This window comes from Macrobrachium nipponense, chromosome 30 (assembly GCF_015104395.2).
Source record: "Macrobrachium nipponense isolate FS-2020 chromosome 30, ASM1510439v2, whole genome shotgun sequence".
NCBI lineage: Eukaryota > Metazoa > Arthropoda > Malacostraca > Decapoda > Palaemonidae > Macrobrachium > Macrobrachium nipponense.
The window spans coordinates 26,209,880-26,232,639 of record NC_087218.1 but is presented as its reverse complement, the minus strand read 5'-3'; the positions used below and the strand labels follow the sequence as shown (position 1 = coordinate 26,232,639).

General features: G+C 42.9%; 1 protein-coding gene across 3 annotated transcripts in view; it reads left to right on the top strand.

Moving 5' to 3' along the window:
- Positions 1–22,760, top strand: part of LOC135202384 (GATOR1 complex protein NPRL3-like) — a 138,458-nt gene that overhangs the window by 475 nt on the left and 115,223 nt on the right. For all 3 annotated transcript variants that reach the window (XR_010311726.1, XM_064231761.1, XM_064231762.1), the window contains exon 2: positions 1,522–1,616. Coding sequence is in view for 2 of the 3 variants with exons in the window: in XM_064231761.1 (XP_064087831.1) it covers positions 1,522–1,616 (95 nt within the window). In the remaining variant the exon portion in view is untranslated. The remainder of the gene's footprint in view (positions 1–1,521; positions 1,617–22,760) is intronic.

The following is a 22,760-nucleotide window of genomic DNA, read 5'->3' as shown; positions in this document are numbered from 1 at the left end:
TTAAAAAAATAAACCCTATAAATTAGGAAAAAAAAAAGACGAAACAAAAATTGGAAAAAAGAGCTTCATTTGATTGTTCTATAACGTCTTTCTGAGTTATATACCAAATTCCAATGTTATAGCTTTAAAACTAAGTGAGAAGATAGATTTTGAAGGTCAATAACTATAGTTTTGAGATACGGGCGTTCCAAGTTTTTCTTCGTATTTTTATAACGACAGTGTTAATAAATAATGATTATTATGAATATATATATCTTTTTTGTTTTTTGTGTTATTAATAAAAAAAACCAAAACTATTTTATTTATCATAATTTAATCATAAATGATGATCCCTATGCTCATATATCGTAGCTTGGGGCACTGCGTCAGGCAAGATGGGGCACTCCTTCCTACACAACTCTCTTTCTCTCCTTCACTAACTTGGCTTATTACAGCGAATTTTCTTCTTTTGTATGTTAGCGAGATGTTTTCCTAGTATTTTCCGTTTTGGCATGATGAAATTCTTGCCAAAACAAAAATAAACAAACGTAAATGCAAGAGAATGTCAAGAGGTGAAATTCGAAGTTGTACTCTCTTTTTACAAAGACAATGTTAATAAATCATGATTATTATGAATTTCATACTCCTTTTTGGGTATTAATAAACCAAAACTATGTTATTTATCATAAATTAAGATCCCTTTGCTCAAAGATCGTAGCCTTGGGGACAGTGTGACGTGTGCTTCAGGCAAGACGGGGGCGTTTACTTACTACGCAACCCTCCCTCTCTCTCTTCACTAACTACGCTGATATCGCATATATTATGATATTCTGTAATCATATTAGAGCGAATTTTCTTCATCTTTATGTTAGTGGGATGTTTTCCTTGTCTTTTCCTCATTGGCATGATGAAATTCTTGCCGAAACATAGATAAGCATATGTAAAAGCAAGCGAATGTCAGAGGTGAAACTCGAACGTGTAGTCTACTTGAAGTCTGTGCTCCTACTGATCATGGTTGAACAGTTGATACTCCCCTCTGCGACCCATGGAATGTCTACAGATGCCATTTCTCCCAATTTCTTTGATAATAATTATCAAAATTTACGATAACAGAAGAAATATTTCATTTTCTTGTATGGATGAATGTTTTAGGCTTATTGAGTTATGTTTACTAATTACCCTGTAACTCCGAAAGTAAGAGGAATTTTGACGAAATATTTTGTATACGTATTCTCAATTGCCATATGAAGCTCCATGAATTTTTTCATGACTGCATTTTTCGCCCTATACCACCATATATAGGGGTTCCGGCCGGCCCCCTTAAGGGTAATTTTCAATCAGGGTTCTAGAATACTGTAGAATTTTTGTAACACTATGTTTGCGCAAATAGTAACTGTAGTATTATTTTGTAGACAAAGGAGATATGGCAGGAAAAAGAATCTTAAAGAAATGTGAAAACCCTTTCATTGTTCTTTGTGCCTGGCAGTATTCTTACTATGCTTCTTTTTCTGAATTGATTACTTCTTACTTTTGATCTTGCAGGCATCCCAGTTACCTGAAGATGGCCAGGTTTCACCTTTCCAACTCATTTTAGAGCGTAGTCTCCTTGCTCAACACCTTGCACAAGTTCATGAAGAGTTAAGTTAGTTTGTTATTGCTTTTTTTTCTCTCTTTATCAAAGTACATAGTTTAGTTTATCTTACAAATATTGTATCACTATAAAAAGCTGGAATTTTATGAAATTCATTTTTTTATATATATATAAGTTACTTCCTAAATAATTACATAGCTATAGTTTCACTTTACACTATAATTACATAGCTATAGTTTCACTTTACCCGGCAGCTCAAGATTAAAGAAATGCTGTAGCGTTATTTGGTTTTGGTGTAGATAACCACCCCAACTACTTCCTGAGAGGAATAAGTACAATGTAGTTAAAGAGCTCAATTAATTTCTGCTGGTCAGTGACGATAGATGGTTGTTCAGCAGCTCTTAAATTTTGTGGTTCACCTAATGTAAAGGACCAAGGGTTTGTTTATTATGAAGGAACTGTCAAGAAGCTAACTAAGCTGATGAAAAGTGTGTGTTCCAGCTTTGCCGTAAGCAATTTCTAATGTAAAGGATCAAGGGTTTGTATATTGTGTAGGAACAATCAGACAGCTAAGTAAGCTGATAGAAAGAGTGGTACCAAAAGCACTGAACTTCAGTGCATTTGTTAGTGCTCCTCCGATACAGATGTGTTTTTATGAGGTTTTGCTAGACTGTCGTTAATCTCGATTTTCCTGGTGGAATTTTTTCATTTTTATTTTTATATAGTATATTGAATATAATGCATTGTGTTTAATATTTATTAATATTCACTCACTTTTTGTGATAGCCTTGCATGCCACCTTATCCAGCGTGTGTCTCGGGGTCGGCTGCAAGGGCATAACACACCATTCAACCCAGGATATAGAGGTGGGCAGTTAACGTTAAGACCTCAGGATTGTTAGTATGAAAAATACAAATTGATTAAAAATTTTTCATTTGTTCATACGCTGAACAAACCTTCGGTCTTAATAATAGGATAGGTTTATACTTGAAGGGAGTTACAAGTATCCAGAACCAGCTGGGAATTCAGCCCGCCTGACTACTCTCCTAGCAGATTGTCTTCTAAGGAAGGGGGTGTGAGCCCATGAGAGAATAGATAAAAGAGTATCTAAAAAAACTCAGCCTTCTAGGATGAAACACAGTGAGAGATGCCCAGATTCATTGTATTAATGGAAGGTAAAAAGAATTCTGTTTGTTCAAGCAACAAATCACATCTGCCACAGGGATTTGTTACCACTCCTCTCTCCCCTTGTTAGAGAGAGGAGTAAGTGCTACTGAGAAACAGATTTGTTATTTGTATAGGAACACAAATACTGCAGCCAATATGGCTTCCACACTTACCTGTATCAGACCAGTTCCAGCTTATGATGTGTCAAATTCTTCAACCTTCCAGCCAGGAAGAAGAAAAAGGAAAAAGAGAAAGGAGGAGACCAGCCTCATTCTCTCTCCCATACAATTATGTTAGGTAAGATACCAACTGTCCAGCTGGGAGCACTGGATGAGTTACTCAACTTGATGGGGAAAGTGTCCAAGGACCTGTGGGCAATGTCCTTCAGGAAAAGGAAGTGAATGTGGTCTGCTTAAGCCAGGAACCAACATTCAAAACCCTATGAGCAGACAAATTCTTCTTAATTGCCAAAGAGGACTCATTCCTCTGATGTGATATGCTCTAGCCTGCACAGACTCTGAGGTAGAACTATCTGATAAGGAGTACTCCTTTTAGTCACTTCATGTAGCCAGAATGACAAGATCTTGGAAACTTCCATTCTTGACAGAGTGGTGCCAACACAAAGTCAATAACCCTTGGTCTTAGGTGGAGAATCATTAGATAGCAGGGCAGAGCTTTTGACAGGATAAGGCAAGAACTCCTACGGATCATTGTCCACCAATTCATTCCTGGAGTAGAATGAAAACGAGACAAACTTTTCATCATGAACCGAGGGATTCTGAGTCTTATTTACAAAATCTGGGACAATTCAAAGGTCACAGACCTCTCACCCTTGGTTTTGCCATGAAGTTAACTCTCTTTCTTACGAGGAAGTCAGTGTAAACAGGAAGAACTGTCTCGAAGTCAGATCTCCTATTAACTATTGACTTGGTGGTTACATGGAGCTCAAGTGAGACTACTCAAGACCAGAGTAAGATTGCACATTTCATATTTGAGCTCCTTTGTTGAATAGAACTGTACAACACTCCAAAAACAACACTAATTCCCAGGATGAAGAGGTGTCTGAGCCTTTAAGGAGCAGGATCAAACTGAAGTTGGCCTTGCAGTTCCTGAAAGCTGAGATGGAAAGACCTTTTCATTTCTGTGAAAGAAAAGGAAACCCCATAACAGCTCACTGACGTGGCCCACTTGTCCCCGGTAAACTGCTGACAAAGCTCTTCTGAGATAGCTAGGTATCTGGCCTGCTGCTTTGCTAGAAGACCTTTCCGCTTTCAGGAGATACTCAACGGTCTCTGGCCATGAAGCAACAGAGATTTTATCGCTTGGTGGAACCTTTCCCCACGAGGCTTGTAAAGAAGGGTCCATGAAGGATTTCTTTCAGAATTGCTGACAGAAGATATACGTATCAGCTCTGGGAACCACTCCACCTGTGTACACAGGGGAATCACCAAAGACACCCTGAAATTTCTGGGGCTCGTAGTTCCGCTCAATCCCTGATGGATCCATCAGATTACTCTGTCCAGTACCTAACGGTTCCGACAGATTTCTCTGCCCAGGACCTGGTGTATCTGGCAGAACTGAGGGAATGCCGACTCTGAAGATTGTGCCAAAGATGCTAAAGAGCTTCCTCTGTCTGAGGAAGAGGTTCCTCACTCCCAGTTTCTTGTTGCAGCGAGAGGAAAAGAGGTCTAACCTTGATCTTCCCTAAGGAAAAAAACGGTACACCACTACTTCCTGGTTCAAAGACCACTCTACACATAGGTCTTTACTCCACTGTCTGGAATATTGATTAACACAATCCTCCTGGTTTGAAGTAGCCTACCCTGAGCTCCACAGTGGTGTCGACTGCACACTGGTGCATCTCTACTGTCAAAAGAAAGGAGCTGATGGCAGAAAGGATTTTCCATCTCCAATGCTAGAATCTGTGACCAAGATGAGGCTTAACTCTTCAAAAGCCTGATAAGATAATAGGGGACTCTATGGGGGATGTCCTAAAACAAACTCATTGCAGATATTCTCCAAATCTCCTACTGTACACTTTTGCATGACAGTTATGGAGGAGTAATGATAGTTTATATTTGACAACATCTCCAAAAGTTGTGAGAGAGAGAGAGAGAGAGAGAGAGAGAGAGAGAGAGAGAGAGAGAGAGAGATTGGTGGAAGAATGAATGGGAGTGGTTAAATGGCGATCAGAAGCATGTCTGTTGTGGCGCTCTGTGGTAAGTCAGTGGAAGTCTGTTACGAGAGTTGTAAGCAGTGAGGGCATCTGATCAAGTTAGTGTTGGTTTTGGCAGCCGTTATCCTTTGGTCTTTAGTTGTTTTGGTGTTATTTGATAGATTTTTGGGGTGGTGAAGTTGTTGTGCGTGTTTCTGTCTGGTTGTGCTGAGGTTGAAGAGGTTTGTGGTGCATTTTCGGTATCTGTGAGTGGTGGTTGGGCGGTTTTGGTTTTGGCGGGTTGTTGTACTTGGGGAAGTCTTTGGGGAAGTCGTGTGGTTGTCTGTTCTTTCAGGCTGTTGGTGTTGTCTGCAGTGATTTGTCAGGTTATTGAGTTTTTGTGGGGTTGTGGGTCTCGGGTGGTTGGTTTGTGTTTGGTTGTCGGTGGTGGTTGTGTGTTGGCTAGCTTATAGCCTATAGTAATTCGAAAGTAAGGCCACCGGACTATAAGTTACCTCACTGATCTGGTCATTCATATGGAGAAGGTTAAGCTAGGTATTGAACCTAGCCTAACCCAAAGCCAGGTTCTTAAAGCATGGAAAATCTTGCATAATCAAGAAGTAGGCTAGGCTGAGAACTCCAACACTTAGGTTCGCAGAAATATGGAGAAATATGTTTGCTCAAACTAGGCTAGCACTAGGACCCAACACCTATGCTAGTATAAATAGGCCAGCGAAGGTTTAACTAGTATACCCATTAATTTTCATTCTAGGTTAGCCTAAGAGCTTATCCCCATAGGTCTGCTATGCCATAATCCTAGCACTTAGGCTAAGGTAAGATAGAAAGGAAGGTTCTTGCCAACGATACTAGCTACGTTAGTTCGTGAGTTAACCACTTGCAAGGTTAAGAACTGGAGTATTTAGCTAAGCTAAGAGCTGAACCAATTATGCTAGGTTAAGGTAGCTTTGACTAGTTAAGTTTGGCTAAGAACAACCACTTAGACTATGTCAAGGTAGCTTTAGACAAGTTAGACTAGGCTAAGAACTTAACCACTTAGCCTAGGATAAGGAAATCTTGAACTAGTTAGGCTAGGCTAAGAACTCAGTCACTTATATTAGGATAAGGTATCCTTGAACTAGTTAAGCTAGGCTAAAGACTCATCTGATAACCTAGATTAAGGTAACTTGAACTAGTGAAGCTAGGCTAGGCTAAGAACTCAACCATTTAGACCAAGTTAAAGTAGCTTAGAACTAGACAGGGAAGGCTAAAACTGCTTAGACTAGATTAAAGCAGCTTTAAACTTGTTAGGCTAAGGATATTGTAGCCCTGAACTGGTTAGGTTAGCTAAGAACTCGGCACTTGTTAGGCTAAGAACTCAACTACTTAGGCTAGGTTAAGAAGGCTTCTGAATTATCTAGGCTAGGCTAAGACCTTACCCACTTGGGCTAGGTTGTGTTAGCTACTTGCAGTTAAGAATACAATTACTTAGGCTAGACTAAAATAGAAAGGCCAGCATTTCCTTACCTTCCTTCTCCTCGAAGTGTCTTGACCTAGACCCAAGTATCTAACCATAAAGTAGGCCTGAATCCCAATGAAGGTGGGATGGCTTGATTGAATGAATTCATCGACTGGCATTTGCACAGACGTTGTGAATGACCTTTTGGTAGGTCATTAATATTAGTCAAAATAACTATGCTTCCCAACACAATGTAACTTGATCTACGGACATGGGTAATGGTACACATACGTGTACATTGGTTTACATTGATGGAAGTTGGTGTTTGGTAGTGGATGTTGGTGTACTGACATGATCATGGCACTACACGTCCATGGATGTTGGTATACAGACACAGGATGAAAATACATATCAAGCAGCTGAATATGTGCTGAATCATGTACATAGATAAGTGATGATCAAGTACGTGGACTGACGATACCCGTACACGTTCGTGTTATGTGGAGTGGAACAAGTTGGAACATCAATTAGAAGATAGCTCAGGGAATGCCTTCCTTCTACTAGCTCCATTTCCAACCTCATGAATGTGAACGTTTGGGGAAATACATATCACGTAGCTGGATATGTGCTGAATCATGTACATGTACATGGTCAAGCACATGTCAGGCAGTGAACCACGTACATGGACCAGATGACGACACCTGTTCATGTTCGTGTCATGTGGAGTGAAACAAGTCGGAACATCAGTGAAAAGATCGCTCGTGGAATGCCTTCCTTCCACTAGCTCCACTTCCAACCTAATGAACGCGAACGTATGGGGAAAAACATGAGCTTGTAGGGCAGATGTTGACACACTCCTTCACTCGCAGCTGACGAAACCACAAAGACCTTGATCCTGCAATGTCTGACACGATGGCGAGGAGGCGATGGAGGAGAGGTAGGAGGAGTGGAAACTCCTCTCTCTATGCGGTCTCTTACAAGCAGGAGTTGGGAAGAGACTCTCCGTTACAACATTTCTTCGTAGATACATCAGAAAACCTCACTCACAAAACACTTGAAGACCCTTTGAACCAAAGCCTCGATGGCTCAGCGAGATAAGACGATAACATCATAACTGGAGGATGCACGACCACCGCATCTGACACCAAAGGCTGTGAAGACGCTGTGACTGACATCATGACATCTCTAAGACCAGCGCTGGTCAATGGCCTCATTGGTGGAGTGATAAGGAGCAACCCAGTAGGCTTCGACAATGAAGGGGCCCCACACGAGGGCAGCACGCGAGAGCCAACGTAGAGGAGTCCTGTGGGAGGCGGGACTGCTAGGGGGCCAGTAGTGGGATACACGCTTCCAAGAAATGTGACAACATCCCATCCAAGGAAAGATAACCCCATAGCCCAAGCGATGCTCAAACAGCTGCCATTTTGGATGACTCCGTATCTGAAATAAAGATAGATGGATTCCACCTCTCGGTAGTTGAAACTAAAGGATAGCTACCACAAACTCCGGGATAGCTACTACCAAACACAGCAGTCTATCCAAATACCAGCTCCAGGAAGATCATACTGATGGGTTACAACCGACCACAATGGCATCATGGACGAAGTTTAAAGTCCCATCACTGCTCAGTGGGCTTAGGAGAGATGCCACCTAAGTGGACATCACAGGCAGAGGTGTATGAGAATGACATCATGACATGGAGTGTAGCTCAAGTCAAGGGTCTTGGTGACAGTGAAGATGGCGAAACAGCATCCTGACATCTTGTACAGTAACCAGATGTCCTCCCAGGACACATACATGATGGATAGCGATGAATCTTCATGAAAAATTCCATCATCGGTGAAATATGGGGAGAAATCGGTTCTCAGAGCAGCAACATACATGCAGTCGGTAGAACCCATGATGTCACATGCCCATTCACGACATCACAGTCCATTCACGACGTCACACAGCCGATACTGTCACAAAGAGCAAGAAAACATTTGAGTTGTTTAGAAAATGTAAAGCATACAATTTATTTAAAAATTACCCAGTTGAACATCATATGTAAGCTTTGTTCACAGCAAACCCAAGAGCTTTGAGATCAAGGGGATGGCTGAAGTTATTGGACGAGAGCCAGAGAGAGTCCTGTGCCCTGTCAGGGCTCTCAAATTTTATTTGCGGAAGACGAAGGAATGTCGAGGTCCTTCAAGCAACTTGTGGTGTTCGGTAAGAAGGCCAGACTTGCCGATGTCTAAGAATGCTCTGGCGTTCTTCTTGAGAGACACCATCAAGGAGGCTCATTCATCTTGTAAGGACAGTGAGAGCTATCGCAACCTCGGTAGCTTTCCAAAAGAATATGGCACTCAGTGACATCCTCGGTGCCACCTTTTGGCAGAGCAACTCTTCGTTCGCTTCACACTACCTGCGGGACGTGAAGACATACAAGAACTGCTGTTCGCTAGGGCCATACATTTCTGCAGACAATTTTGGGGGCAGGAAGTAGCACTCATCCTATCCTGTAGGAAATGGTTAGGAGGAGTTTTTAATTTTATTGTGTGTATGGTTGTTGGGTCGGCCGCCAGAGGCGGACTTCCCAGTCTTAAGCTTAAGATAGGCTACCTTAACTTTTGCTAGGTTTGGTCAGGTGGTGGTTTATTGCTTCGTTGCCCTCATAGTATGGTCAATATGGTCTAGTCGCATTGTGGTCACGTCCCCGTTGACAGATCATCTAGAACTCACCAGCTACATAGGTCAGTAAAGCAGAAGCAGACTTGGGTGACAGTAATCACGAAGTCAGCTATGCTAACAGGTAAGGAACCAAGATGTCAATCATCTACATGTATTTGTTTCCTAAATCCTATTCTGTCTCTTCCCACCTCCAAAGGTTGGATTCAGCTATATATATATCTGACAGGTAAGTCTCATGAACAAAATGATGTTGTTATGATACAATAAAGTTTGTTCATACTTACCTGGCAGATATATATAATCAAAGTGCCCACCCACCTCCCCTCAGGAGACAGTGGCACTAGAAAATCTGAATAGAAAATGGGAATGGTTCCTGATACCCGCCTCCCAGCGGCGGGAATGGATACTAACCACCTGGCCTCCCACTACGTGTGTCGTAAGTTTTTAAATTCTGTCGGACTTCGGAGAATACAGCTATATATATATATCTGCCAGGTAAGTATGAACAAACTTTATTGTATCATAACAATATCATTTGATTTCATTTTCATTTTTTTACTTTTCTTCTTCTGGCTTGGCTCTTTTTGCCTCGCTTTTTGACTCTCTTTCACCTTTACTTTTTGCCGGCCTTTTTAAAAGGAACCTATCTGGGGATGTTTGCTTTTGTCTCCCCTTCAAAATGTTATGAAAATGACGTAAAAGAGTGCCGTCACAAAAGGCTAACGCACGACCACACGCCAACTTGTCCGGGTGCCTTTTTTCCATAAAATCAGAAAACTCCTGCCACTTCGCTAACATGTCTCTGATTTCCTTCGTAGAAAGGCGGTCCTCCTCTTTCCACCTCCTTGCTACTGAGCTCCTGCAACACCTCTGAATGTTGCATCTCCTGGAGCTCGATCAATTCCTGTGTCATAAGCTCTTCCTGATGCTCCTCGACAAGGTCATTCACATCTGCCTCATCTACCTCCAGCCCCATGGACTTTCCAAGAGACACGATTTCATCCACCACAATAGGTTCGGGTTCATCAGGGTCTGGCGTATCGAACCCTTCAAAGTCCCTCTCAGAGACAGAAGCTGGCCACAATTTCTTCCATGCTGAATTAAGAGTTCTTCGTGTGACACCCTGCCATGCATCGTCAATAATTTTTAAGCAATGGACGATATTGAAATGTTCCTTCCAAAATTCACGAAGGGTGAGATTGGTGTTGTCTTTGACATCGAAGCATTTCTTGAACAAATGCTTCGTGTACAGTTTTTTAAAGTTAGAAATTACTTGTTGGTCCATGGGCTGGAGGAGTGGCGTGGTGTTGGGCGGGAGATAAAAGACCTTGATGAACCTGTACTCATCAAGAATGTCCTCTTCAAGACCAGGAGGGTGACCAGGGGCATTGTCGAGGACCAGGAGACATTTCATTGGCAGGCTTTTCTCGGCCAAATATTTTTTGACTGCCGGACCAAAGCACAGATTAACCCATTCTGTGAAGAAATGCCGCGTAACCCAAGCCTTAGCATTAGCGCGCCACATCACTTTCAGTTTTTCTTTCAAGATCCTTTGGCTCTTGAAAGCATGTGGGTTTTCTGAGTGGTACACCAGCAGTGGCTTGACCTTACAGTCACCGCTGGCATTGGCACACAAGGCTAGAGTTAACCGGTCCTTCATGGGTTTATGGCCCGGTAGTCTCTTCTCCTCTGCAGTGATGAATGTCCTTCTGGGTATCTTCTTCCAGAAAAGGCCGGTTTCATTGCAGTTGAACACTTGTTAGGGAATGTATCCTTGTTCTGCGATAACTGAGGCAAAGGTTTTGACGTAGTCCGCTGTGGCTTTCGAGTCGGAACTTGCTGCTTCCCCATGCCTCACAACCGAGTGTATCCCTGTCTGTTTTTTTAAATTATCGAACCAGCCATGACTGGCTTTGAAGGTTTCCACTGGCTTCGAAGTCTCCCCTCTCTCAGTTGCTTGCTTTCCTTTCAAGTCATTGTAGATTCCACTGGCCTTTTCACAGATGATCGTCTCGGTCACGCTATCTCCCGCCAACTGTTTCTCCTTTATCCATATTAAAAGAAGCCTCTCCATCTCGTCATGAATATCAGTGCGCAGCTTGGAAAGGATGGTTAGTCCTTTGGAAGGCTTGGTGCTCTTTATAGCATCCTTCTGCTTGAGGATGGTACATATTGTTGATGTACTCCTCTCATATTGGCGAGCCAGCTCAGTCACTCGTACACTACTCTCATGTTTCGATTATTTCATGCTTTATCTCGATTATCATCATACGCTTTTTCTTTTCACTACCCTTGTTTGCACTCGCTTGCTTTGGACCCATTGCTTATTTACTTAATTCTGCACTGATTAACGCAAAAAACACATAAAAAATGTAAACACTACGGCCAATGCTCGGAGATAACTTTACGCCGTGACGGAGATCCGACGGGAAAGAGCGAGCGATGCTGTCCTTGTGAGCAGTCTCTCGCACACTCGGCCATCTAGCGGCCACATCGGGAACCATCTCTTATCCTCTTATCTCAAATTTGTCTCGTATCTCAGGGCAAAAATTTGCTCGAAACTTTCCTCGTATCTCAAATTTTTCGTATGTTGGTACACTCGTATGTCGAGGTATTACTGTATCTTAGTTTTACCAGACCACTGAGCTGATTAACAGCTCTCCTAGGGCTGACCCAAAGGATCAGATATTTTTACATGGCTAGGAACCAATTGGTCACCTAGCAACGGGACCTACAGCTTATTGTGGGATCCGAACCACACTATATTGAGAAATTAATTTCTATCACCAGAAATAAATTCCTCTGATTCCGCGTTAGCCAAGCCGGGATTCGAACTTCAGACCACCCCCGGCATGTGTGAAAGATACATTAAAACACAAATGTCAATACACACATTCTCAAACTAAAACGCCAAACCAAAGCAAGGGGTCCTGTCTCTCTCAAGGGGCAACACTCTCTTCGGAGGTGGACCAGCCAATCACACACAACGCAAGCTATGCTGATGCAGAGTCAAAGTTGTATCCACTGCAACAGCATCTGTCCTGAGGAAGTTCAAAATGGCAACAAGGAAGGCTTGTCTAAAAACATCCACGGAACTTCTAGGCTGAATAAAAAGAAATAAAACGCAGGCTACGAAAAAAAGAAAACCGGCTTGGAAAAGGAGAGTGAAGCAAAACTTCGCTCTCCAAAGCGGTAAAAGGAAAGACTGGCATAGTGTGGGGGTCCGAGCTTGGTTGATGACCAAACATCGGCAGCGTATATGCACGGGTTGCCAGATGCCACAGATTCCTTGTTTTACAATCTTTGATTGTTTTTACCAGTTTCCAGCTAGCACTAGAAGATTATCCCTCCTTCCTGTGTTGCCGTCATCATAGTTTGATTATCACCCACGATCTACCCCTCCTGTTGTTGGTTCTAGCAGGACAGATAGAGTGCCCCCCTGGTGCTGGACCCTCTCAGTTTTGCCAAGAGGTATAAGGCTGACAGAGAGAATTCTGATGAGTTTGTCTCTTTCGGAATTCAGTGACAAAGGTTGGTATTTCAAGATAAATCCTCGGATCATCTCATCATACACTCAAGCAGTCGAGGAAAGGTGTGGTCGTCTTTGTCCTTGTCATCATCCTCATCTTCGTCGTCATCATCCTTGTCACTATCCACATCTTCAGTCATCATCATCTAATGCCGCCGCCTCCTCTTCCTCTCCTAAGACTTTGTCAGTTCAAGAAGAAGGTACCCTCTCTGCCCCCTAAGACTTCAAATGGTCTGCCTCCTTACACAGAGGAAGCAGTTGGATATCCTGTAGGCTCTCCTAATCCTTCAGGACTAGGACCAGTTACACTTAACACTAGGTCTAGTGTTTCGGTGGGCATCAGGAGCACAGATTTCGGTTTGCACTCCTGTCACTGGTCTAGGGTTCCCCCCTCTAGAACTAGTGCTGCATCCAGGTAGGGATTGTACCTTTGAGACAGCTCACCATCCCGATTCTGGCACAGGGCAGGAGGACATAAGTCATACAGTGATCCAGCCCTGCTTGTCAACACTAGCATTAGTGTTGCTACAAGTTCAATGAAGATGAGTCTGTCTCTCAAAACATGATGTCAGAAGAGGTTCTCCGTGCAGTCCTCTTCGCATGAGGTTTCAATATCAGAGAAGACAGGTGCGTGGCAAAGATGTTGCAAGTCCTTGCCAACCAATGGCTCATTCTACTTCACCAACTCTTGCTCACTTTTCCACAGTGAACTTTCGCTAATTTGCGGATATTTTCTATTGACAATATCTCTAAAATTATTAAAACCAATTTGCTTTTTCTTTGTAGAGCAACACTATTTATTCACTAATTACTGTATTTTTTCATATTTTGTATGTGACTAAATACTGATTTTTATGATAGAAATGATTTACAGCATACTTTATAAATACAGGCAGTCCCCGGGTTACGACGGGGGTTCCGTTCTTGAGGCGCGTCGTAAGCCGAAAATCGTCGTAAGCCGGAACGACACTTGGAAATATGCTTTAAACTAAGAAAAAGTTAGAGACCTTACCTGTGTGACATGCAAGTATATTGCATGATGTGTAGTGTGGTTATTTCAATGGCAAAGGATGGTTCTTGAAGGTATAATTCTTTATTAAACTCTTGTGACACTATAAAGCACAATGTAACTATACACTTAATCCTTAGGTTAGAATTATACACTAAACACTATATTATGCATTGCTGTACACTTCGTAGTAGTATTTGGTAGATCCTGGAGTACACTAAAATCCCAGTCTGGTAGCTCTGGAAGGTAAAAGTATAACACAATTAGTACAAAATACTACACAAAGTCCTGAATGCAATATGTAAAATTATAGATATCAAGAGTAAAAGAGTTAATGTATGTTAATTAATTCCTTACTTTTAGTTTATAATTCCAAAATTACTTTGAGTTATATCAAGAGTAAAAAAGTTAATGTATGTGAATTAATTCCTTACTTTTAGTTAAAGTTGTCCTGCTATGTAACCCTGGATGCACAAAGTCTTATGTGGCCCCATAGCCTACATCATTCAGGGGGTTTCTGGAATGTACAAAAAATAATTAGTATGTCAGTAAGTACTCTATGCATAGTAAGTTACATACAGTAATATGCACCATACAGTTGTTTAATATCACATATATAACTGTATAAAACTTAGTTAATGTATGTTAATTAATTCCTTACCTTTAGTTTAAAGTTGTCGTTCAATGTAACCCTGGATGGACAAAGTCTTATGTGGCCCCATAGCCTACATCATTCAGGGGGAAGTTCTGGAATGTACAAAAAATAATTTTGTCAGTAAGTACTCAATGCATAGTAAGTTACATACCGTAATATGCACCATACAGTGGTTTAATATCAACTGGTATGCATAGTATAAATGATTGGTCTACACCCCCTGTCAGCAGGGAGTGTAACAGTATGTACGTAATTCCATGAGGGACCTTGATCACTTATCCCATGTGAGAGATCTTGGTCACTTTTTTTTAGTATGTACGTATAAACTTACTTAATGTATGTTTACTACACTATGTATTAAATTCCTTACCTTTATGTTATGTAGTAACCTGGACAAAGTTTTATGTGGCCCCATCCAGCCTGCATCATGGAGGGGGTTCCTGGTTTTCTGGAATGTACCAAAAAAGTATCAAAGTTAAGTCATGTTATGTATGTTTAGTAAGTTACATACAGTAACCATACGTACAGTGGTTTATAACATGTAGTACATAATCAACTTGTTGGAAATTCCTGTAAAAAAAAGTTATGTACGTATGTAATATGTACTACTGTATGTAAAAACCTTACTGTTCATACTTTGTTACACTACATGTTACATGTGATACGTATACTTTCCTGAAGGGTTTTTTCCATCCAAAAATGGTGCTTCTACTTGTAGTTATCCCTTGATGACACTTGTAGTAGTAATTTGTTAGTAACAACCTGGAGTTGTGTGAAAAATGTTGGTTCTGGAAGGAAAAAGTAACAAAATTAGTGTACAAAATATACACTACAGAAAGTTGTGAATGCAATATGTTAATTACTGTAGATATATCAAGAGTACTAAAAGAGTTAATGTATGTTAATTAATTCCTTACTTTTAGTTTAAAGTTGTCGTTCAATGTAACCCTGGATGGACAAAGTCTTATGTGGCCCCATAGCCTACATCATTCAGGGGGTTCTGGAATGTACAAAAAATAATTTTGTCAGTAAGTACTCTATGCATAGTAAGTTACATACAGTAATATGCACCATACAGTGGTTTAATATCACATATAACATGTAGTATAAAACTTAATTTAGAAATTCCTTACATAACTTACCAACTTTTAGTGAGTCTAGGTTGTGGGAGATGGAGGTGGAGGTGTAGAGCATTCATGATAAGGATGCATTCCAAACCTAACTTCAGTGTGCTTTATCACAGATAACAGGCTAGGATGATGGGCAGTCTGGAATGAAGAATTAATATTAAAGGACAGTATGTAACCACTTAGGTGTACAAAAATTTTATTGTACGTATGCAAACATTAAACACAACTGAGAATTCCTTACCTTCAGCAAATGAAGACATGTAGGCTATGTAGAGGTCTGGTTTATGTAAGTCACAGGTGCATGCCAGTCTGGAATGATAATGTAATAGTACATATGATTATATAGTATGTATGTTACATACATAACATGGTTATTACATATGTAATAATAAAACATTAATAAAAAAAAATGTCCTTACCAAATTCTAGTGGTTGGCTTGCTTACTGGGATGGCCATATGGTACAAGAGAGTGGGTGGCTGGGCTATGGAGTGGGATGGGCAGGTGCTTGGGAGTCTGGAATGATAAAAAATATATAAAATGATAGTTACTACTACTGTAACTACTGCACATGTTATTACTGTTTGACATATGTAGTGTGAAAGGGATTTTGACGTAAGGAAAAATCTATTTCTGGGCGATTGGCTCGTGTCGCCAGCGAAATATCCTTTAATCTATTATTTCTAGGGTAAATGTACTAACACATACCAGAGAATAATAAATAAAGAAAAAGGTCAGTACAACTGACTCGCTCTCAGACCCTCCAAGAGGGTGTCGGTATGAACACTATGGCGAGTGAGACCACTACCACGAGCCGAATGCCAATAGAAATCTCCCACTACAAAATCCCCACAAGAGGAGAGCCGACCCACAGAGTGGGCAGCAACTACTACTACTCCATCCCATGCTGCCGACTGCGCCTCTGGTGGCCATCCTGAAGTTAGCAGACAATCTTGGGCGATGGGATGGGTAGGGCGGGATTTCGCTGGCGACACGAGCCAAGAATCGCCCAGAAATAGATTTTTCCTTACGTCAAATCCCTTTTCTGGGCTCAGCTCGTGTCGCTGCGCGAAATCGTACCAGAGAAATAGCAGATTGTAAACAAAAAACAAATCAACAAAACAAAAAAGAGGTCTCAAATAAAAGGTAAAATAAAATAAAATAAAAGAATATAATTGCTAATAAAGATCATATACACAGTGATACAAAATAGAAATATGCTTAAATTAAACTTAATTCTAATATTTTCCTTAACTTAAGGTAATTTACATATATACAGGGGTAATATGGCATATATGTACCAAAATAGTATCTGTGTAAAGATATGTATCAGAAATCCAGAGCAATTAACATAATAAGTTGAACAAAACAAACTCAACAATAATAACATATAAAGGAATGTATATAACTTAATATACAAAACCCGTAACTATTACAAATAAGATGTATCCCCTAGCATAAAAATAAGGGGATGACATCCAAGAGATCAATATCCACAATCAATTGTGAGTGTCCCTAGCAAAAAAATAAGGGACACCCACCACATCATCATAAAAGCAGCTAAGACACAAGGTAACCGTAGATGAACAAGGCAGGAATAGACGAACTGTTGAGTGAGGCAGGTAGAAAGGAGGACTGGATCTTCTACTAAAGATTAGGTAGAGTCGGGGGAAACTATGGTTACCCGCTGCTACTGCTGAAAATTTCAGAGCTTCCAAGGACTTTAAGTAATGACGTTTGAACACTGTCGGCGATTTCCATCCCAGTATACTTTTTCAACTCATCGAAGTTCATATGTTGGAAATAGTTAATTGAGGTGGCTACTGCCCTGACATCATGTGCTTTTGAAAAGAGTCAGGATTTGGCTTGTTTAATGAAGTACAGGATTTGTTGCTGATGCCTTTAATAGATAAAGTACCACCTTTTTCTCTCTTAAAGAGAGGACCCGATGAGGATGAGGAGGTCCTAGACAGAAAGGCTCGTAAGTTGAAACTGGGCAAAGAGATACATCTTGTGGAAGGGGTAGTACCTTCCATGGTTCCCACCTCATCAAAGGATCTTCATTCTTAGCTATAAAACTACGTTCCGGAGAAAGTAGCACTTCCCCTGTGGGAAGGAACTGAATATGATCCGGATCTCTGGATAAAGCCGACAGTTCTGAAATTCTAGCTCCTGAGGCCAAGCTTAATAAAAATAGAGTTTTTCTTAAGAGCATTATAAACGAGCATGTGTCATTATCAGTTTCTGAAGCCAGCTTTAGAACATCGTTTAAGAACCATGATACTGACGTAGGCCTACAGAAGGTCTAAGTCTAGCACACGCCTTGGGAATAGACGAGAAGTAGGAATCTGTCAAGTCTATGTTGAAACCAAATTGAAAAATCTTTTTCAAGGCTGACTTGTTTGTCGTAATCGTGCTAGCTGCTAAGCCTTTTTCAAATAAAGATCTGAAAAGGATATAGCTGAATTGATTGTCATGATCCTAATATCTGATTCTCTCAGGAAGGTTGCTAACTTTTTGACAGCAGCATCATACTGTCTCAAAGTTGAATCTCTTTTATCGGATTCCAAGAAGAGAATATTTTTGAGGGTCAATATTCGCATCCCTTTTTCGCTGCAAACTTCATGAAATCCATAAAGTTAGGGTTTTGAGAATCCCATGAGGGAAGCGAACACAGTCTTCTTTTGTACTGACTGGGAGAGCCTGGGACTGGGAATCCGAAGAGGGCGAAGACCCAGTTCCAGAATTAGAGGGTACCAATTGCTCTTCGGCCAGTCTGGGGCTACTAGAGCCCACTTTGGACCCTTGAATGTCCTGAGTTTGTTCAAATACCTTCATGAGAAGATTCACTGGAGGAAAGACATAAATCTTCTCCCAAGTTGTTCCAGTCTAGAGCCAGGGCGTCCGTGGCATAGGCCAGAGGGTCCAGGTTGGGGGCCACATAACATGGGAGTTTGTGGTTCGCTGAGCTGCGAAGAGATCCACTTGTAGGCCTGGAACTCTCTGAAGAATCCATTGGAACGAACTGTTGTCCAGTGACCATTCCGACTCTAGAGGTACTGATCGGGATAGAGCATCTGCTATGACGTTTCTCACTCCAGCTATGTGGGTGGAGGAGAGATGCCAAACTGAACTTTGTCCAGCCAGAGAGAAGGATGGCTACCATGACATGATTTAGATGACGTGATTTGGAGCCTCCTCTGTTTATACAATGTACTACCACTGCGACTGTCCAAGACTAGCTTTATATGGGAGTACTTTGGCGGACGTAACCTTTTCAGAGTCAAGAACACTGCCATTGCTTCCAGTACGTTTATATGGAACTGACGGAACTGAGGTGACCAGGTTCCTTGAACTTTCTTGAACTGGGAATATCCTCCCCAACCGCTTAATGAAGCGTCTGTGTGGATGGTAATTCCTGGTGGAGGAAACTGAAGGGGCACTGATACCGATAAGTTCTTGACTTTCGCCCACGGCCGGAGTCGATTCCGTAGAATCAGAGGGACTGAGGATAATTTGTCCTGGACCTGACATTTGCTCGTGAGCGCCAGATTCTGGTTAGGTCTTTCAGTTTGGCTTTCATCAGGATGTTTGTCACTGATGCAAACTGGAGTGAACCCAGGATCCTTTCCTGAGTTCTTCTTGACGCCAGTTTGTGACTCAGAAATTGCTTGACTGACTTCGCTATTTCTTTCCTCTTGGTTGATGGAATCGACAGAGTATGGGAGGTAGATTCCATTGAATGCCTAGCCACTGAAAGTTTGACTCTGGAGTGAGTCTTGACTTGGTCTGTTTATCTTGAAGCCTAGATATTCCAGGAACTGAATCACTTTCAGTGTTGCTCTGTTGCATTCCTCGACTGTTGAAGCCCAGATCAACCAATCGTCGAGATACGCTACTACCATAACCCCTTGCGATCTTAGTTGTTGAACTACTACTTCCGCCAGCTTCGTGAACACCCTGGGTGCTACGTTGAGCCCGAAAGGAACTACCTTGAAGGAATGTCTGGTCTCCTATCTTGAAGCCAGATACGGACGGAAGTGTCTTGCAATAGGGATATGATAGTAAGCGTCTGTAAGATCGATAGAGTGGTGACGGCCCCCACGGGGAAGTAAGGTCCGCACCTGTGAGATCGTGAGCATCTTGAACTTGTCGCAGCGAATGGCTAAGTTTAAGCGGGACAAGTCTAAGATTACCCTTCTTTTTTGTGAGCCTTTCTTTGGCACGCTGAACAAGCGACCTTGAAATTTTACCTGTTGACTCTCGCTATAGCTCCTTTCTGAAGGAGATCCTCTGCATACTCCGTCAATTCCTTGGAAGGAAGTTGGCGGAAAAGGTCTGGATGGGGGTGGGCTCGCTAACCAGCTCCAACCCAGGCCTTTTGACACAATGCTCTGAGCCCACTTGCTGAAGTTCCACCGGTGGCGAAAGTGAAACAGCCTCCCTCCTACCTGAAAATCCTCATTGGTTTTGGTAGCCTCCTCGGCCTCCCCTGAAATGCTTGCCTCTATTAAAGGGACCTCCCGATCCTCTCCCACGAAAGGATCGCTTACCTCTGCCTCCCTTACCCGAGCGGTCATACTTCTGGGAAAGCTTGACCCTCGAAGACCTGATTGTAGGCTGGGAGGAGAGAGTAAGAGGTGGAGGGTTGAGGCTGAGGGGAGATAACATAAATCGGCTGCGATTGAGCCTTTGAGGTAGAGGGTTGGGCTGTTTGCACCAAGGGAACAGCCGGAACCTGCTGAGAAAAGCGTGGATGTTTCTTCTGGTATGGGCTGGAAACGTCTTGGGTTTCCTTGGAGCCGTACCCTTACCGGCTTGATCCTCCGTCGTCTCTTGGCCGTAAGACCCCAACGGTCTTTAAGGCTTTGGTTCAATCTCGTAGCCTCTGCTTGAACTCCTCACCATCGCTTCTGGGAAGAGGTCTGCTCCCCAGATGCTTGACGTAAGCAAACTTATTCGGCTCGTGCCGAATTGTTGCTTCTTGTAGGACATGCTTCCTACAATTCGTCCTAGCAGTGGCGAACTCAAACATATCCGACTGCAACCGTTTGAGTCAAAGATTTGGTAAGAAGCTTAAAGAGTGGCTCCGATCCATAGGCAATGGTAGCCACCTCAGTCATAGCCATGGAATTAATAGACCTGGCTAACCCGCGATTTGGAATCGAATTCCGCCTGAATAAGGCTATCTGGAAGCCTAGGAAGCTTCTCACCAAACTGCTCCATAGCACAGTCTTTGGAGTTTGAGTTTGCCAGCTGAAGGTGGTTTTGGGCAAATCTTCCCACCAATTCAACCGGCTGAAGGAAGTAAAGGAGGACGTAGGATCTGCTTCCTTCAGCTGAGGCATGGAATCCCCCTTCTGGGCTGCTGGAATGGTGGGTTGTCGCGATCTTTGTCAAGAAAGGGAGCGGGGTACTCTCTTCCATCGTAAAGATCGTAAACGGACTCTTAAAGGGTTGGATTTTCGTGTTGGAACAATCCATGTCCTCTAGACACCTGAGCCATTCTCTCTGAGCCTGGTCTCGTGAATAGAGGACTGTCTCTTTTGGTACCTTATCGTCCCGAGTCATGGCTGAGGCGGTGAGCCTGGCGTAGCCGATGAACGGAGGCTGAAGGTCTTCCGGGTAGAACTCGAAGTCTCAATCCTCCGAGTTCCACATCCGGGATAGAGATAAGCCCGTCTTGGAAGGGGCGTATGACGCTACTCTCCAAGGGTTGTTCATTGAGAACGGAGGTAGAGAGTCATACGGGGGTAATGGGCTCCCCTGTGCTGAAAGGTGGAGAAGAGGCTAGTGGAGCTTGGCTCAGTCCAGCTATAATGTTGTCTGAGAGGTGATCTATCAGACAACCGGGAGATCATTTGTTCCATGCTGTTTTTCAGAGAAACCAACCAGATCGCCCACTTGTGCAACAGACCAGCGTTGGAGTCCAAAGCCGGAGCTGCTGCGGAGGTGGAAGGGTGGCTCTGAACCGGAACCCAAGGAAGCGGAACGACGGACTCCGCTGGAGTATGAGATCTCTCCCTGGAGGATTTACTCCTAGAGGACTTAGAGCCGGACCCAGAAGCTTTAGATCTCTCTGCTCCGGGATTCCTAGCCGGAGACTTTACGAGAAGAAGATGACGCCGACGCCGACTTTTTAGACGACGACGACGTCTTCGTCAAGGTTTTCACTGATTGACCTTTGACCTTGGGTCTACGGAAGCGTCAGGAGAAGTATATAGTTCATTACCCGTAAGCCTTGGAAGGATGGAGAGGTTGCAGGGGTAGAAGATCCAGTAGCACCCAAGGGCATCCCTTGGGTGTCCAACGTACTACCTCGACCAACAGGTCGTCTACACCTACCATAGGTTCAACATTAATATCAAGCGTCGCGACTTCCGAGGAGAGTCCTGGCCTTGGTCCGTCAACGAGGCAGCCAGCTGTTGCTGGATGAAAGCGATAGTTCGGGGGCCGCCTCTGCTGGGTCGACGTAGCCTGTAGCCTTGCCTCCGGGGAAGATTAGTACCGCCAACTTCTTCTCAAGAATGTAGGGCATACCCTTGGCGGCGTTCTCCCAAAACCGCCGACCCAGGCCCGCAGGGTTGCCAGTGCGGTATCCCTCACAGCCGGAGCCTGGAAGAGAGGGTATGATTAGATTTTAAGATTAAACTTAAAACTAAAAAACCAACCAATTTAAAAAGCTTAACTTAACTTAAAATTATAGGGGCTACAAAACCCCATGAATTTTATCTTAAGTTAGGGATTAATGTAAAAACTTAAGCACTATAACAAATGAAGACCAGTTAAAACGGAGTTGGAATACTTACCCCGTCTAAGAGCTGGCTCACCAGATCATAACAAATGGTACACGTCTCGTGGTACCAGACCTGGATGTCCCCGTGCGGAGTCGCGCATGGAGCATGGGACCGGCAAAACTTCATGTCCCACATGGGTCTGAAGTGTGGCGGCGCATCCCGGATGCTCACAGTTGGTGGTCTGTAAGTGAAAAGACACATGAGTATCTTAAAGACTATCACTTACAGGCTAAAGGACAGAAGAACTCCGTTTGCATGCCGGAGCTCGGAAAAATTTGGGCATAACCCCTCCCTTATCGCCTGAATAGGCTATAACCCCGGAGAGATCCGGTGAAACAGGTCAGGGAGGGGGGATGGTTTTAAGGTAGCTTAAGATAAACTTACTAGTTTAACATAATAGATTCTTAAACCTATAAAACTTGAACGTACCGGACTAAGTCCCAGTGCGTGGCGGAGTGTCGTAACTCAGCGAGACGGAGTGGTTAGAAGGGACCAACTGTCTGCCCCGGTCACCCTGCTGGGTGGACTAGCATCTTTCCGCTGGATGCCAGGTCTCCGGTAGTAAAAGGAGCCCTAGTAAGGTGGGAAAGAGCGAGAGGACATACAGACTCGGGCTAGCAACG